General features: G+C 41.4%; 2 protein-coding genes across 4 annotated transcripts; both read right to left on the bottom strand.

Moving 5' to 3' along the window:
• Positions 1–740: 740 nt before the first annotated feature.
• LOC311146080 (protein Z-dependent protease inhibitor-like) lies at positions 741–5,820 on the bottom strand. The gene is made up of 5 exons (XM_084182546.1): positions 5,731–5,820; positions 2,175–2,798; positions 1,407–1,683; positions 1,145–1,292; positions 741–1,020 (listed from the first exon to the last, which is right to left on the bottom strand). The coding sequence occupies exons 2-5, from the start codon at positions 2,767–2,769 to the stop codon at positions 823–825; spliced, it is 1,218 nt and encodes a 405-aa protein (XP_084038672.1). The 5' UTR covers positions 2,770–2,798; positions 5,731–5,820; the 3' UTR covers positions 741–822.
• Positions 5,821–6,023: 203 nt separating this feature from the next.
• On the bottom strand, positions 6,024–15,533 carry LOC311145896 (ataxin-3-like). Of its 3 annotated transcripts, none has more exons than XM_084182264.1 (11): positions 15,449–15,533; positions 14,747–14,911; positions 14,613–14,657; positions 8,951–9,036; positions 8,723–8,789; positions 8,539–8,626; positions 8,299–8,434; positions 7,921–8,105; positions 7,580–7,736; positions 7,392–7,447; positions 6,024–7,295 (listed from the first exon to the last, which is right to left on the bottom strand). In XM_084182264.1, the coding sequence occupies exons 1-11, from the start codon at positions 15,470–15,472 to the stop codon at positions 7,243–7,245; spliced, it is 1,062 nt and encodes a 353-aa protein (XP_084038390.1). In that variant the 5' UTR covers positions 15,473–15,533; the 3' UTR covers positions 6,024–7,242. The 3 variants fall into 3 exon arrangements, with proteins under 3 accessions (XP_084038390.1, XP_084038391.1, XP_084038392.1); XM_084182265.1 differs by having other exon boundaries at positions 7,580–7,730; XM_084182266.1 differs by having other exon boundaries at positions 7,936–8,105.
• Positions 15,534–15,870: the final 337 nt, after the last annotated feature.

Genomic DNA, 15,870 nt, shown 5'->3' with positions numbered 1-15,870 from the left:
CTTATGTAACCATACCAAACATAACATATCATACTAATTTGAGTGTCTCGGATGTACGTTTACTATGTTACGTCTAGTTTATGAGACCAGGCAGGGAAGAGATGCCTGCCCTTAATGTCTCTATTCCACTGCTCCTGCCATCTCTGCACCACCACTGTCCATATCAGGCCTTTTGCCTCTGCCTTGCTCATTGAAAATTCAACGTCCACCTCCTCTGCTAAGAGGCTGTTTAGCCAGCACATCAGCTGCCTCGTTCCCCTCCACCCCCACATGGGCTGGGACCCAAGTACATCTCATCTGTATACCCATCTGTCTCACCCAGCCATGGGTTTGTAGTACCTCATACAGCAGGTCTTGTCTGCTACATGAGCTAAAGGACTGCAGACTCATCAATACTGCACGAGTCAGAGCAAATAACTACTCTGTCCAGCTTGATTTCCTCCACCGACTGCAAGGCCAACAGTACAGCCAGCCATCAGCTCTGCCGTGTATACAGCCAGGTAGTCTGTAATACATTTCCTGCCACGTTATTAGTAACCACCAGGGTCATATACAGTCATTGTTAACCACTCAGCTTGAGCAGAGATTCTTGCTGGAATGTGAGTTTGAGTTATGGAATGTTGGTCATATTTGCTTAATTTTAGGATAATATGTGATTCATGCCTTTAATCCAAGGACTCAGGATTGAAATGTTACTGTTACTGTTAGTCTGTATCAGGAAGATCACCAAACCAGTTGAATGAATATCTGTTCACCTTTAATACATACAAATGAAACATATTACATGTAACACCTCTCCACGCACCAAATGCACTGTATTCATTAGACTCCGTTTTTGGTGGGGTCAATCACTCGGCCCATGAACAACAAGCTGTTAGTGACCTCATGGTAGATAAAAAAGAAGAAGGGTCGGTTGACGATGAAGGAAGAGGGTAAGGCGTATCCAATAATGCCGCTGTCTGTGGCAGCGGCTGCAGTGGTGCCTCTCTCATCCACCTCGATCACTGCCTTGTGCAACACCTGTAACCACATTATTATTGCAATAATGTTATTTGTTATTGTGAGTAATACAATTGCAAATTTCTCAATTGATACAGATGGAAATTGGTTAAGGCAATTTTGGTTTGTTAATCCAAGAACTGACCTCTGACACCTTCAGGCCTGGGTCTTTGCTCAATTTAGTGAGGTTAGCGGTGTCATGGAAGATTCTGGATATACCCAAATCTGGTAGGATTTTGTGCATGGCGTAGGATTGCTCCATCTTGAACTTGGGCAGTTGAACTTCTAGTTTCCTTTAAAAAAAAGTAACTTTCATACATAGAAGAACTGGTATTCAATACAAAACACCTCTTAGAAAACCTATGGAATTTTGCAGTGTTTCGTCACAAAATATACTTTCTATTTACCTTTCTTTCAGGTTTTTAATCCATCTGAGGAATCTCTCAGCTGTGATTTCGTCATCTATTGTGGTATAATCCAGGCCTTTGTTGGGTAGCAGGATAAGCATTGAAACACCATTTCGGTATGGCAGCTTCAGCACCTTGGCATTCAGGGGAAAGTCTTCCATTGTGTAGAACTTATCCTCCATTCTAAACATCATAGGCACCTGGACAATGTTGTAGTTGTCAATATAGAAGCGTTGAATTTCTGTGTGATTGGGGTTGAAGGGCATCTGCCATTCACCTAAGTTCCAAATATGACAAAGCATATTTATTGGAAAGCAAAACGCACTGGGCACAGACGTCAGTTCAATGTCTAGTTTTGATTTACATTTGGTTGAGTTGTCAACTAACGTGAATTCAATGTGAAATCAACAAAAAAATTCACCATGCCAATAGATTTAAGTTTTAAAAAAGGGCCTTTTTCGAAATCCAATCAGTTTTCCACGTTGATTCACCGTCATCACATTGCTTTTTATTTTTTATTACATGGAAACAACATTGATTCAACCAGTTTTTGCCCAGTGGGAAGTGTTATTGTTGCATTTTAGGCAATGTAATTTAACTTTGAAAGTGAAATGTATTAAAACACAACATCTTGAAATAAGATATACTGATGGGACGCAATTATGGTAGACACAAGTGAAAACTAAACGTAAACAAGTCAAATGTAAAAATTTTTTTGTTATACAGTGGAACTGCTCAAATCAGAGAATGCATGACATAGCTGCTCACCCTGAAAGAAAATGGTGTTGATGAGGATAAGTTGGGTAAGTGGATCCAAGTCAGAGACCATCTCCTTGACTTTGTTATCAGTCTTTCTCATTATGTAATCATTGATCATGCCAACGCTAGCTTTTGTATTTGCAAATTCCACATTTTTTATATCAGCGTTGAAGAATTTCTTGATCTGGTCAAGGTAGTCACTCTCTACCTCACACTTTAGGCAAACAAAGAAGGCAGTGCTCTGGTCCAGTTTCAATGATTCATCTTGTGTGATGTTCCCTTGGAGGTGTTGGAAGAGCTCTGGAATTATGTCTGGCTGGTTGTCCCGATCTAGGTAGGCCAGGTTGAGCCCCTTCAGTATCTGGTCTCGTGTGGGACCCTGTGCTGCCATGGAGAGGGTAGCAAAAGCTGTGGATATGCTCAGGGGTGAGAAAAATATGTTATTATCATGGTAACCAGCAATCTTCCTGTAGAGATTCATGGCAAAGTCCATGTTCTTGAAGGTCAGGTCTGTGATGTTGGGGCTCTGCTCTTGAGTTTGGTAGACAGGGGTGAGGGTGCAGACATGGGTCAGGAGGAAAAGGAGTCCCACCTTCATCATCATAGTTCTTTGGTGAGTTATGCGATCCCAACCTGCAATAGTATTTACAGTGAGGTCCAAAAGTATTAGGACTGTGACATTTTTTTTTGCTCTGTACTCCAGCACATTGAAATGATATGAATGAACCATTTAGAAATTACAGCACTTTTTGTACATTGTCCCCCCATTTTAGGGAACCAAACGTATTTGAACAATGTGTATTAAAGTAATCAAAGATGTAGTATTTGGTCTCATATTCCTAGCGCACAATGACATCATCAAGATTTTGACTCTACAAACTTGTTGGATGCATTTGCAGTTTGTTTTGGTTGTGTTTCAGATTATTTTGTGCCCAATAGAAATGAATGGTAAATAGGGGCGAGTGGGGTAAGTTGAGCCTTGTTTAACATTCAGCATCACCCCATTAAGGGAAATATAGCATATATATATATATATATATATATATATATATATATATATATATATATAGTATTCTTTATAACAAATATATTTACATATATTTCAGGATGTTTTGTATCCCTTGAAATAATCAGAATTCATGTAAACATGTATTTGATCCCCTGCTGATTTTGTATGTTTGCCCACTGACAAATTAATTATCAGTCTATAATTTTAATGGTAGGTTTATTTGAACAGTGAGAGACAGAATAACAACAACAAAAATCCAGAAAAACGCATGTCAAAAATGTTATAAATTGATTTGCATTTTAATGAGGGAAATAAGTATTTGACCCCTCTGCAAAACATGCCTTAGTACTTGGTGGCAAAACCCTTGTTGGCAATCACAGAGGTCAGACGTTTCTTGTAGTTGGCCACCAGGTTTGCACACATCTCAGGTCTCATCTGACCACAACACTTTCACCCAGTTCTCCTCTGAATCATTCAGATGTTCATTGGCAAACTTCAGACGGGCCTGTATATGTGCGTTCTTGAGCAGGGGGACCTTGCGGGCGCTGCAGGATTTCAGTCCTTCACGGCGTAGTGTGTTACCAATTGCTTTCTTGGTGACTATGGTCCCAGCTGCCTTGAGATCATTGACAAGATCCTCCCGTGTAGTTCTGGGCTGATTCCTCACCGTTCTCATTATCATTGCAACTCCACGAGGTGAGATCTTGCATGGAGCCCCAGGCTGAGGGAGACTGACAGTTATTTTGTGTTTCTCCCATTTTCGAATAATCACGCCAACTATTGTCACCTTCTCACCAAGCTGCTTGGCGATGGTCTTGTATTCCAGCCTTGTGTAGGTCTACAATCTTGTCCCTGACATCCTTGGAGAGCTCTTTGGTCTTGGCCATGGTGGAGAGTTTGGAATCTGATTGATTGATTGCTTCTGTGGACAGGTGTCTTTTATACAGGTAACAAACTGAGATTAGGAGCACTCCCTTTATGAGCGTGCTCCTAATCTCAGCTCGTCACCTGTATAAAAGACACCTGGATTTCTGGATTTTGTTGTTGTTATTCTGTCTCTCACTATTCAAATAAACCTACCATTAAAATTATAGACTGATCATTTCTTTGTCAATGGGCAAACGTACAAAATCAGCAGGGGATCAAATACTTTTTTTCCCTCACTGTATTAGCCCACAGCTTCAAGGATGCACTTTCATGCTAGGTTTAGGACCTCATATTGAAGCTTATAGAGACCCCAACTGATGTATAGAACAATCTTAAAATGATCTACTTTGGTTTAGATACCAGCATCATGAAATGTATTTGAATTACCTAACTTTTTACCTAACTTGCTTTCTTCCACAGACTCCATAAAATGACCTCTTCCTAAATATTTGGCCAAATTATTAATTTTGTGTATGGTGTCCTAGAAACAAGGGTGGCTCGAATGTATTGTCATTTTGGAGTCACTTTCATTGTAAATAAGAATAGAATATGTTTATAAACACTTCTACTTTAATGTGGATGCTACCGTGATTACAGATAATCATGAATGAATCGTGAATAACGTTGAGTGACAGAAGCCCTACTGATAATGGTGAGAGGTTAGCATGTCTTGGGGATAGGATCTTTGTGCCTCTGTAACTTTCTCACTCATCATTATTCACAATTATTTCAGGATTAAGTGTTCAGAAACATATTATATTCTTATTTACAATAGAATTGACTCTAAAATGACATATTATTTACCATTAATTTCCATTGGGCACAAAATAATCTGAAACACAACCAAAACACACTGCAAATGCATCCAACAAGTTTGTAGTCACAAACTTGATGTAGTCATTGCGTGCTAGGAATATGGAACCAAATACTAAACCTTTGACTACTTTAATACACAATTTGTCCAAATACTTTTGGTTCCCTAAAATGGGGGGACTATGTACAAAAAGTGCTGTAATTTCTAAACGGTTCACCCAATATGGATGAAAATACCCTCAAATTAAAGCTGACAGTCTGCACTTTAACCTCATAGTCTTAAATGCTGGAGTACAGAGCCAAAACAACAACAAATGTGTCACTGTTCAAATACTTTTGGACTTTACAGTATGTCATGTTTACAAGTCTTCTGGACAAATGGCAAGAGATTGGTTATGTGATCAATGACTTAAATCAATGCATTGTATCAGAGCGCATACAAAAAGTACACAGACAGAAAAATGAAAAACTTCAATTTAGTAATTTCAGAACGATTGTCAGCTAATTTGGTTAGCTATTTGGGGGACTTCAACATCACAACTCCAAATAAGTAAGATTATCACATGTCAACAATGAAAGCAACACTGTATATCTTATATAATACTGTATATACATATATTATTTGTTACTTTTATTTCATATTGTATTTTTTTGTGATTTCTTTTGGTATTCTTTCTTAAAACTGCATTGTTGGTTAAGGGCTTGTAAGTAAGCATTTCACTGTAAGGTCTACACCGGTTGTATTCGGCGCATGTGACAAATAAAAATGTGATTTATTCTTACAAATAGTTGCATACTTCTCAAAAACAGACCTACCTTTCAGCTTGGGTATCAGCAAGGTATTTTGTCAAAACCTTCCATCTACTATTTGGGGATACAAAGTGCAAGTGTGCCTTTAGGGTTAACTATTAACCATGGGTTAGGTTTACTCAAACTGGTAAAGTCTTATTTTAGTTTATTTCCAGATGAAAGTAAATTTGGTACTGACAATTCATGTACCCACTTTGAAAGGTGGAAATTATTAAACTTAAACAATTTAGGATAAGGATTTAATTAAACAATTCAGCCATGGTTATAGATCAATGAAGCAAGATTCCTGAAGACTTCAGTTGGAGCAAATATCATTTTATTCCTGGAAAGAAAAGTTTTAGATACAGCAAATGAAAGAGAATGATGTAATAAAATTGTGTTGTGGAGTATAAGAAACAGATTGTTTAGTGCCTATTGAAGAATGTCAAGAAGTGAAAATGATGCAATCATTAAAAAACCTAAAAGCATTGTGGCACCGCAACTCTAGTTCAAATTGTTCTCGAATAAAAAAAGAACAATTTCAAGAAAAAGGGAATGAAATCAGGGAATTACCAGAGAAGTCAACTTGAGCACAGCTCAAACTCTACATGGGATGTAGAGGGATTTGGTGCATCCAAACCGGAAAATTCCATGTAAATACGATAATTGTAAACACCCTTGATCATTTTATCACTGTATTAAAAGTGTTTGTCTATACTACTTCAAAAAGACCAAATACAATTTAAAAAAAATGTATGACTAAGGAATTTAGAACCAGGGTGGTGGTTAATTAAGTCGCTAGGGCAAGTCGGATCAGGCCTGTAAAATGCTGGTTTATTAATATGTTTATTTTGATGATGCAGTAATACAGCAAAAAATGAATTCACCTCACTACTAAATATAAATCTATTATTTTATGATTTTTTTTTTTTGGGGGGGAATGGTGACCTCTTACAAGACCCAAGTGAAAGAAGGCAAGAGACTATCATGGTCTCTATCAAACCTCTACCTCTATTGAACTAGTGGTTCCATGTAGCACTCCCATACTGAAGGCTAGAGGATTATCCTATGTAATTCTTGATTTCCTCTCTGGTAACACACCTCACCATTTTGCCCATCCAACCCCTCACACCACCAAACACACCTCGGCACGGTAGGCTCCATTAAGACCCCTCCCAGTGGAAAACAACAAGCGTAGGAATAAAAAACAAACCACAAAAATTAGAAATAGAAGGCGCTGTGGTAGAAAAGCCATCACAGACTTGGAATAACTGCATTTTAATTATTTATCGTCCCTCTTCCCGGCCTCAGCGTCACTTCTGTGTTAGAGTAGACTAGCACCTTTTCTTTATTGTTTGTTGCTATTCTCTTCTCTACAACCTGTCAGTGAACTAGCCAAGGGAGGCGTGTCAGCCTTCTGGCCGGCTATACCTTCGCTTATGGGAAGGGTTAGAGGAGGGGGTGAGGCTGCCCCATGATGGGGGTACCAGTCGAGGCAGGTAGTAGTCAACGTAGGCTTTTGCTGGAGCGCCCTCCACCTCACTGGCTGCATTTGGCTTGTGCATCCTCCTCTTTGCCACTCTTCCCAGATCCTGGAAAAGGTGAGGGAAGGGAGAATGCTCTTTGAATCTCAACCTATTATTATTCAGCAATGCAAGTATTACTGTATGAGCTAATTTCCCCCTTACCTGTGCTTTCTGTTGGTTGCTGAGGTGAAGTGGGCTGAGCCAGCTGTTGGGACTGTCTGTATGGTAAACAGTGGATCTACAGGTTAGCGTTGTCTAGTCTGGTTATTTTTTTGTAACCACACAAACACACAGCCATGCACGCATGAACACGCACAGAAGAAGAATATTCCAGATGGTGCAGCGCTTACCTGTCAAAGTAGGCTTGTCTCCTCCTTCGCAGTTCCTCAGCTGAGAGTTTCTCACTCGGAGGTGCTCCTCCTGTAGTACTCCCTGGTGCCTGGCCGGACGATGTCGTTTTAGCAACAAGTCCCCCTTTTGGCTTTGACGTATTGCTCATTACTGCCCCTAGGCAGAGACAGACAAATTACTAATTTTAGTGTTAGTTTGGGGATACTTTTATCACATTGCCATACATGGTGCAAATTGCATAATGAATATGTTAGCAGTCTGTTTATATACACAGGTCTAAACCAGGATATGTATCATAAAGCGGTTGTGTGTGATGTGTGATTTTATTACTGTTGCTTACCCAATAAAGCCTTACCCTGCATGCTGAGCTGTATGGCCCTGCGAAGGTCAGCCTCTTCATCCTCCACCTCCATGCCCTGTCTACTCAGGGCCAGGGCCTTCCTCAGCTCCTCCTCATCCTCATCCACCACCCCCTCTACCACACCAGGGCCTGTCTCCAGCACACTACCCTGCCCTGATGATCTGCTGCTCAGAGTGAAAAGCATTGTCAGTGTCACAAAGGGATTCATCATAGGGGTTAATTCTCTCCCCTTACCAACTACAAATAACTCTAGAGGTTTAAGTTCAAGATGATACATGAATCTGACAGTATGAGGGAATGGTGGTAATTTGTGGTTTGGCGAAACCTACTCTCTCTCTGTAGGCATCTTCCTCTTACCCCATGCCACTACTCGACTGAGCCTCGTCCTCTCCAATCAGCTTGGGTCTCTGTTGCTGCTGCACCTTCATGATCCCCAGAATCTGCTCTGCGTCACACTCCGGGAGATTTCCTCGGATCACAAATATGGAATACCCTGCAAGAAGACAGGCCTTTGACCAACTAGCTAACTCTGAGAAATCAACAGCACAAAAAGGTAAACAATCAAATAAAAGAATCACATATGTCAGGTTGTTTTACCTTCTTGTTGTAACTGTGCAAGGAAGAGGGCTAGGTATGTGTCTGATATCAGCTCTGGTCCAGTCAACAATGAATTCAAATTAAACCACTGCATTGACAAATAGGGTTAAATCAGCAGGCTATATCAACTGGGCCAAAATGTCTGAAGGGAAATCATTATAAATAGTAAAATCTCAACTTATACCTGTTGCCCAAGTTTTCGTATTGTAAACCAGTGCTCCTTGTAGTTGCATATGAATGCCTTTTCATTTCTGAAACAGGAGAGGACATTATTTCAAATTTTAAGGGATGTGCCAAGAAGATATAGATAGACCATATGAAAAATGTGTGAAAAGTGAAATTTAAAGGTAGAAAACAAAACAACATCATACACAGATTATGAAGATTTGTATCACATCCACATGGTTCTTACATTGGGTTTATCATAAGGCTCTGGTACTCCCGGCTGTTGAAGAGGATCAGCTCCAAACCCCACACTGATAATGCATTGCTGATAACCTAATGGAGACATCACAGAATAGAGTTGTCAGTGTTATGAGGTAATCTTGACATATTGTAAACTGTTTTTTTAACAGTTCATTTTTTATTTTCCATCCCTCACTACCCCAATTACTATGACACACCCCTCACAATGTTCATTGGGAGGAGGTCAGAGACCCGGCAGTGTGGTGCCAGGATAACAACCTCTCCCTCAACGTGAGCAAGACAAAGGAGCTGATCGTGGATTACAGGAAAAGGAAGGCCAAACACGCCCCCATTCACATTGACAGGGATGTAGTGGAGCAGGTTGAGCGTTTCAAGTTCCTTGGTTTCCACATCACCAACAAACTACCATGGTCCAAACACACCAAGAAAGTCGTGAAGAGGGCATGACAACACCTTTTCCCCCTCAGGAGACTGAAAAGATTTGGCATTGGTCCCCAGATCCTCAAAAAGTTTTACAGCTGCACCATCAAGAGCATCCTGACCGGTGTCATCACTGACTGGTATGGCAACTGCTCGGCATCTGAGCGTAAGGCACTACAGAGGGTAGTGCGTATGGCCCGGTACATCACTGGGGCCAAGCTTCCTGCCATCCAGGACCTATATACTAGGCGGTGTCAGAGGAAGGGCCAAAAACTAGTCAAAGACTCCAGTCACCTAAGTCATAGTCTGTTCTCTCTGTTATCGCACGGCAAGCGGTACCGGAGCGCCAAGTCTAGGTCCAAAAGGCTCCTTAACAGCTTCTACCCCCAAGCCATAAGACTGCTGAACAATTAATCAAATGGCCACCTGGACTATTTACATTGCACTGTTTTTACACTGCTGCTACACGCTGTTTATTATGTATGCATAGTCACTTTACCCCTACCTACATGTACAAACTACCTCGTCTAACCCGTACCCCCACACATTGACTTGGTACCGGTACCCCCAGTATATAGCCTCATTATTGTTATTTTATTGTGTTACTTTTAAATTTTTTACTTTAGTTTATTTAGTAAATATTTTCTTAACTCCATTTCTTGAACTGCATTGTTGGTTAAGGGCTTGTAAGTAAGCATTTCACGGTAAGATATACCCCTATTGTATTTGGCGCATGTGACAAATAAGATTTGATTTGTTGCACTAATTGCACTAACCTGGTTCAAGCATTCATTATGTAACCCTGAAGAAGGCACTGCGTGCCGAAACGTTGGTTAGATTTACCCATTAAATTGTTGGGAGCATATTTAGAGTGCGATTTTTATATATATACACACACACGAAGGTCAGTCAATACGGACATTTTCAAGAACTTTTGAAGTTTCTTCAAGTGCAGTCGCAAAAAACATCAAGCGCTATGATGAAACTGGCTCTCATGAGGACCGTCACAGGAATGGAAGACCCAGAGTTACCTCTGCTGTAGAGGATAAGTTCATTAGAGTTACCAGCCTCAGAAATTGCTTCACAGAGTTCAAGTAACAGACACATCTCAACATCAACTGTTCAGAGGAGACTGTGTGAATCAGGCCTTCATGGTCGAATTGCTGCAAAGAAACCACTACTTAAGGACACCAATAAGAAGAAGAGACTTGCTTGCGCCAAGAAACACGAGCAATGGACATTAGACCAGTGGAAATGTGTCCTTTGGTCTGGAGTCCAAATTGGAGATTTTTGGTTCCAACTGCTGTGTCTTTGTGAGACGCGGTGTGGGTGAACGGATGATCTCTGCATGTGTATTTCCCACTGTAAAGCATGGAGGAGGTGGTATTATGGTGTGGGGGTGCTTTGCTGGTGACACTGTCTGTGATTTATTTAGAATTCAAGGCACACTTAACCAGCATGGCTACCACAGCATTCTGCAGCGATACGCCATCCCATCTGGTTTGGGCTTAGTGGGACTATAATTTGTTTCAACAGGACAGTGACCCAACACACCTCCAGGCTGTGTAAGGACTATTTTACCAAGAAGGAGAGTGATGGAGTGCTGCATCAGATGACCTGGCCTCCACAACCAAATTGAGATAGTTTGGGATGAGTCAGACCGCAGAGTGAAGGAAAAGCAGCCAACAAGTGCTCAGCATATGTGGGAACTCCTTCAAGACTTTTGGAAAAGCATTCCAGGTGAAGCTGGTTGAGAGAATGCCAAGAGTGTGCAAAGCTGTAATCAAGGAGAAGGTTGGCTATTTGAAGAATCTCAAATATAAAATGTATTTTGATTTGTTTAACACTTTTTTGGTTACTATATGTGTTATTTCATAGTTTTGATGTCTTCACTACTATTCTACAATGTAGAAAATAGTAAAAGTAAAGAAAAACCCTTGAATGAGTAGGCGTTCTAAAACTTGACCGGTAGTGTGTGCGTGTATATACACACACACACAGTGTTATCATGAGGATCACAATACATTATTTCATTTATTTCACCTTATAATGCATGACAGTTCGCCATCTGAACCAAGATGGCGTAGCAGTGCGGTCGTGTACTCTGTGTGTGTCCGTGTAAATAGCCTGTTTTTCGTACATATTTCCCTATCACACTTTTCATCCTTCTACTAAATATACTTTCCTGCAACCCGCCTCACTCAATGTGGAACGGATTCTATTATTTACTTACCTTTTATCTAGAATCTCCAGTTGAAACTAGCTAGCCAGCTAACTAGCTACTTGCTATTAGCCACCGTTAGCGGTTTTCACCCAGAACATCGGATTTTCTGCCGTTATAACTGAATCACTGGACAATAACACTGGATCGCAACTAGCTAGCTGCCAACGAATGGATGTTGCTGTTGGCTAATCACCACTGCCCCCGAAGCAAGCATCAGTTAGCCTTGAGCTAGCCTCGAGCCAGGCTCATATCCCGGCTATCTACCTCTCTGTCTACCGGACGGGAGTAGCCAGCTAACTAGCTACTTGCTATTAGCCACCGTTAGCGGTTTTTCACCATTGTCCGTGGCCTGCACTACCTACCAGCCAGCTCTAGCCTGGACTATTATCGGCCAGTCTGCACTGTCTGCACAGCGCATTATCGACCCAGAACATATCCGTTTTTCTGTCGGAATCACTGAATCAGTGGACCTTTAACACCGGATCATCGCAACTAGCTAGCTGCAACCAAATGGATGTTGTTGTTGGCTAATCAGCCTTGAGCTAGCCTCGAGTCAGGCCCATCTACCTCTCTGTCAATCGGACGAGACCTCCTAGAGTCGACACGGAGCCCCGCCGATCCATCACGACTGGTCTGCTGACGTAATCGTCTGTGGTTTCAACAGGCTTCCTGTTGCGATGACCACGAAGATCCATCTGCTAGCCCCGGCCCGCTAGCACACGCAAACAACAGCCGTGCTTCCTGCTAGCCTGTGCTGTAGCACCAATTCGAACTGCTCTCGGACTCACATATTGCTGTTCACTGGACCCTATGATCACTCAGCTGCACAGCTGATGCCTGCTGGACTGTTCCTTTACACAGTACCCTGTCCTGTTTATCTGTTTAGCCTCAACCCAAACTTTCATCGCCATTACCAGTTGTTGTCTTAGCGCTCTCGAATAACACCTGTGATTGCTTTATGCCTCTCTCCCATGTCAATATGCCTTGCCTATTGCTGTTCCAGTTAGTTCTTATTATACAATTTCACTGTAGAGCCCCAAGTCCCTCTCAAACTGCCTCAAATAGTTCCTTTGTTCCACCCCCCATACACACGGAGACCGGCTCAATCGGTGCCTCCAGTGATGCTCTCTCTTTCATTGTTACCCAACGCTTAGGTTTACCTCCACTGTACTCATATCCTTCCATATCCTTGTCTGCACATAATGCCCTGAATCTATTCTACAACACCCGGAAATCTGCCCCCTTTATTCTCTGTACCCAACGCACTAGAAGACCAGTTCTTAAAGCCTTTAGCCATATCCTTATTCTAGTCCTCCTCTGTTCCTCTGGTGATGTAGAGGTTAACCCAGGCCCTGCAGCCCCCAGTATCACTCCTACTCCCCAGGAGCTATCATTTGTTGACTTCTGTAACCGTAAAAGCATTGTTTTTTGCATGTTAATATCAGAAGTCTACTTCCTAAGTTTGAGTTATTCACTGCGTTAGCACACTCCGCCAACCCTGATGTTCTTGCAGTGTCTGAATCCTGGCTTAGGAAGGCCACCAAAAATTCAGACATTTCCATCCCCAACTACAACATTTTCCATCTAGATAGAACTGCCAAAGGGGGTGGAGTTGCAATCTACTGTAGAGCTCTATCATACTATCCAGGTCTGTGCCCAAACAGTTTGAGCTCCTACTTCTAAAAATCAAACTTTCCAGAAATAAGTCTCTCACTGTTGCCGCTTGCTACAGACCCCCCTCAGCCCCCAGCTGTGCCCTGGACACCATATGTGAATTGTTGCCCCCCATCTATCCTCAGAGTTCGTACTGCTTGGTGACCTAAACTGGGATATGCTTAACACCCCGACCATCCTACAATCCAAACTAGATGCCCTCAATCTCACACAAATTGTCAAGGAACCTACCAGGTACAACCCTAAATCCGTAAACATGGGCACCCTTATAGATATCATCCTGACTAACTTACCCTCTAAATACACCTCTGCTGTCTTCAACCAGGATCTCAGTGATCACTGCCTTATTGCCTGCGTCCGTAACGGGTCCGCGGTCAAACGACCACCCCTCATCACTGTCAAACGCTCCCTAAAACACTTTAGCGAGCAGGCCTTCCTAATTGACCTGGCCCAGGTATCCTGGATGGATATCGATCTCATTCCGTCAGTAGAGGATGCCTGGTTGTTCTTTAAAAGTGCTTTCCTCTCAATCTTAAATAAGCATGCCCCATTCAAATTATTCAGAACTAAGAACAGATATAGCCCCTGGTTCTCCTCAGACATGACTGCCCTTGACCAGCACAAAAACATCCTGTGGTGTACTGCATTAGCATCGAATAACCCCAGCGATATGCAACTTTTCAGGGAAGTTAGGAACCAATATACACAAGCAAAGGCTAGCTTTTTCAAACAGAAATGTGCATCCTGTAGCACTAACTCCAAAAAGTTTTGGGACACTAAAGTCCATGGAGAATAAGAGCACCTCCTCCCAGCTGCCCACTGCACTGAGGCAAGGAAACACTATCACCACCGATAAATCTACAATAATCGAGAATTTCAACAAGCATTTTGCTACGGCTGGCCATGCTTTCCACCTGGCTACCACTACCCCGGTCACCAGCTCTGCACCCTCCGCTGCAACTTGCCCATGCCCCCCCATACCTCATCCCTATATTGTTATTTATTTTGGTCATTTGCACCCCAGTATCTCTATTTGCACATAATCTCTTGCACATCTATCATTCCAGTGTTACTACTAATTGTAATTATTTTGCACTATGGCCTATTTATTGCCTTACCTCCATAACTTGCTACATTTGAACACACTGTATATATATTTTCTGTTGTATTTTTGACTTTGTTTTGTTTTACCCCATATGTAACTCTGTGTTGTTGTTTTTATCGCACTGCTTTGCTTTATCTTGGCCAGGTCGCAGTTGTAAATGAGAACTTGTTCTCAACTGGCTTACCTGGTTAAATAAAGGTGAAATTAAAATAAATTGTTACTCACTTGTATAGAAAAGAAACCACTATCATCCATGTTACCAGATGGTTGCTGCAAATACATACAAATAAAGAGCATTAACATTCTAACAGCTACTAATAAACAACTACTGTATAACAAACCCCAGACCCTTCCCATACCTGTAAAAAGGTTCTGTACTCCTCACTCCCCATACCACCCTCCGCCATCCTCATCCTTTCCTCTTCATCCAGTTGATGGGCGATAGACGATAGGTCCACGGGTGTGAAATACTCGCCTTGCAGAAGGTTGTTAAGGCAATGCTGAGCACATAGGGAGCCCTCTTGCTGTAAATGAGAATGAATGAATAAATCAAACTTGTACCACAGACTGATAGAACATGTGTCAACAGCAGCTACTGTAACTAGATAGGTAACCTAGTTTATTAACTAACTAGGTAACTTAGCTAGTTTATTAACTAGCTAGCCAGCTAATTTACAGAAGTTACGCCAGTGAAACGACGCAAACTATAGCTAGCTAGCTATAAATAGGCCATGTAACTAGCTAGCTAATTCACACACTTATAGCAGTTCAAAGCACTGAGGGCGCATTTTGTAATTAGCTAACTTACATTTAACGTTATCAAGTTACGTAGCCAGCTCTAGTAAAAGTTGAGACAAGTTGGAAACTGGGACAAAAAGATAACTCAGCTAACTAGCTAGCTAGCTATAATTTATAAAGCTGGCTAGCAAGAAGGCAAATCCCTCAAGATACTTGAGCTGTAAATTAGTGCAATTTAGCTAGCTAGCAAACATAGTTATTTTAAAACGGTCGGAATGCACATAAGGTGAACTTAATAATCGAAAGAAAACAGCCAAGCTTACTTTCTCATGAAAGATGGACTCCATGTTTAATTGTCCTGCTAAACGTCATACTCTGACCAAAGAATGTGCTCTGACCTTCGACCCTGCTGGGTTCAGGACGAAACAACCAATCAACTCGCAGTATTCGTTTGTTATTGTTGACACTTGTCAAATTAGCTAGCTGGCTAGAGTTTTGCAATACAGATAGCTATGAAGTAACAATAATATAAACGTCTTAGTGTAAAATCAGATTCATGAATACTATCTGTGTATTATATCTAGTTAGCATTTATTTTCATTGCAAAGTTTAAGAGCCGATGGGTTGTCACTAAGTTAGTTACCACAGACACAAAGTCAAAATGGCTAAAGATATAGTAACATTTCATGAAAGCAAAAAATTTGTTTTTTGGTCTTAATTTAAGGTTAAGGTTAAGTTTAAAATC

This window comes from Coregonus lavaretus (assembly GCF_964263955.1).
Source record: "Coregonus lavaretus genome assembly, chromosome: 18".
Taxonomy (NCBI): domain Eukaryota; kingdom Metazoa; phylum Chordata; class Actinopteri; order Salmoniformes; family Salmonidae; genus Coregonus; species Coregonus lavaretus.
Note: the sequence above shows the minus strand (reverse complement) of the source record. Positions and strands in the feature narration are given on the sequence as shown.

Coding starts and splice junctions, on each gene's coding strand:
- LOC311146080 (XM_084182546.1), bottom strand. CDS start 2,769: ATGATGATGAAGGTGGGACTCCTTTTCCTCCTGACCCATGTCTGCACC. Junction 1,293..1,406: donor ATTAAAAACCTGAAAGAAAG/GTAAATAGAAAG, acceptor TTTTTTTTAAAG/GAAACTAGAAGTTCAACTGC. Junction 1,021..1,144: donor CAGGCCTGAAGGTGTCAGAG/GTCAGTTCTTGG, acceptor ATGTGGTTACAG/GTGTTGCACAAGGCAGTGAT.
- LOC311145896 (XM_084182264.1), bottom strand. CDS start 15,472: ATGGAGTCCATCTTTCATGAGAAA. Junction 14,912..15,448: donor AGTCCATCTTTCATGAGAAA/GTAAGCTTGGCT, acceptor TCTCATTTACAG/CAAGAGGGCTCCCTATGTGC. Junction 8,106..8,298: donor CAGTCGAGTAGTGGCATGGG/GTAAGAGGAAGA, acceptor CACTCTGAGCAG/CAGATCATCAGGGCAGGGTA.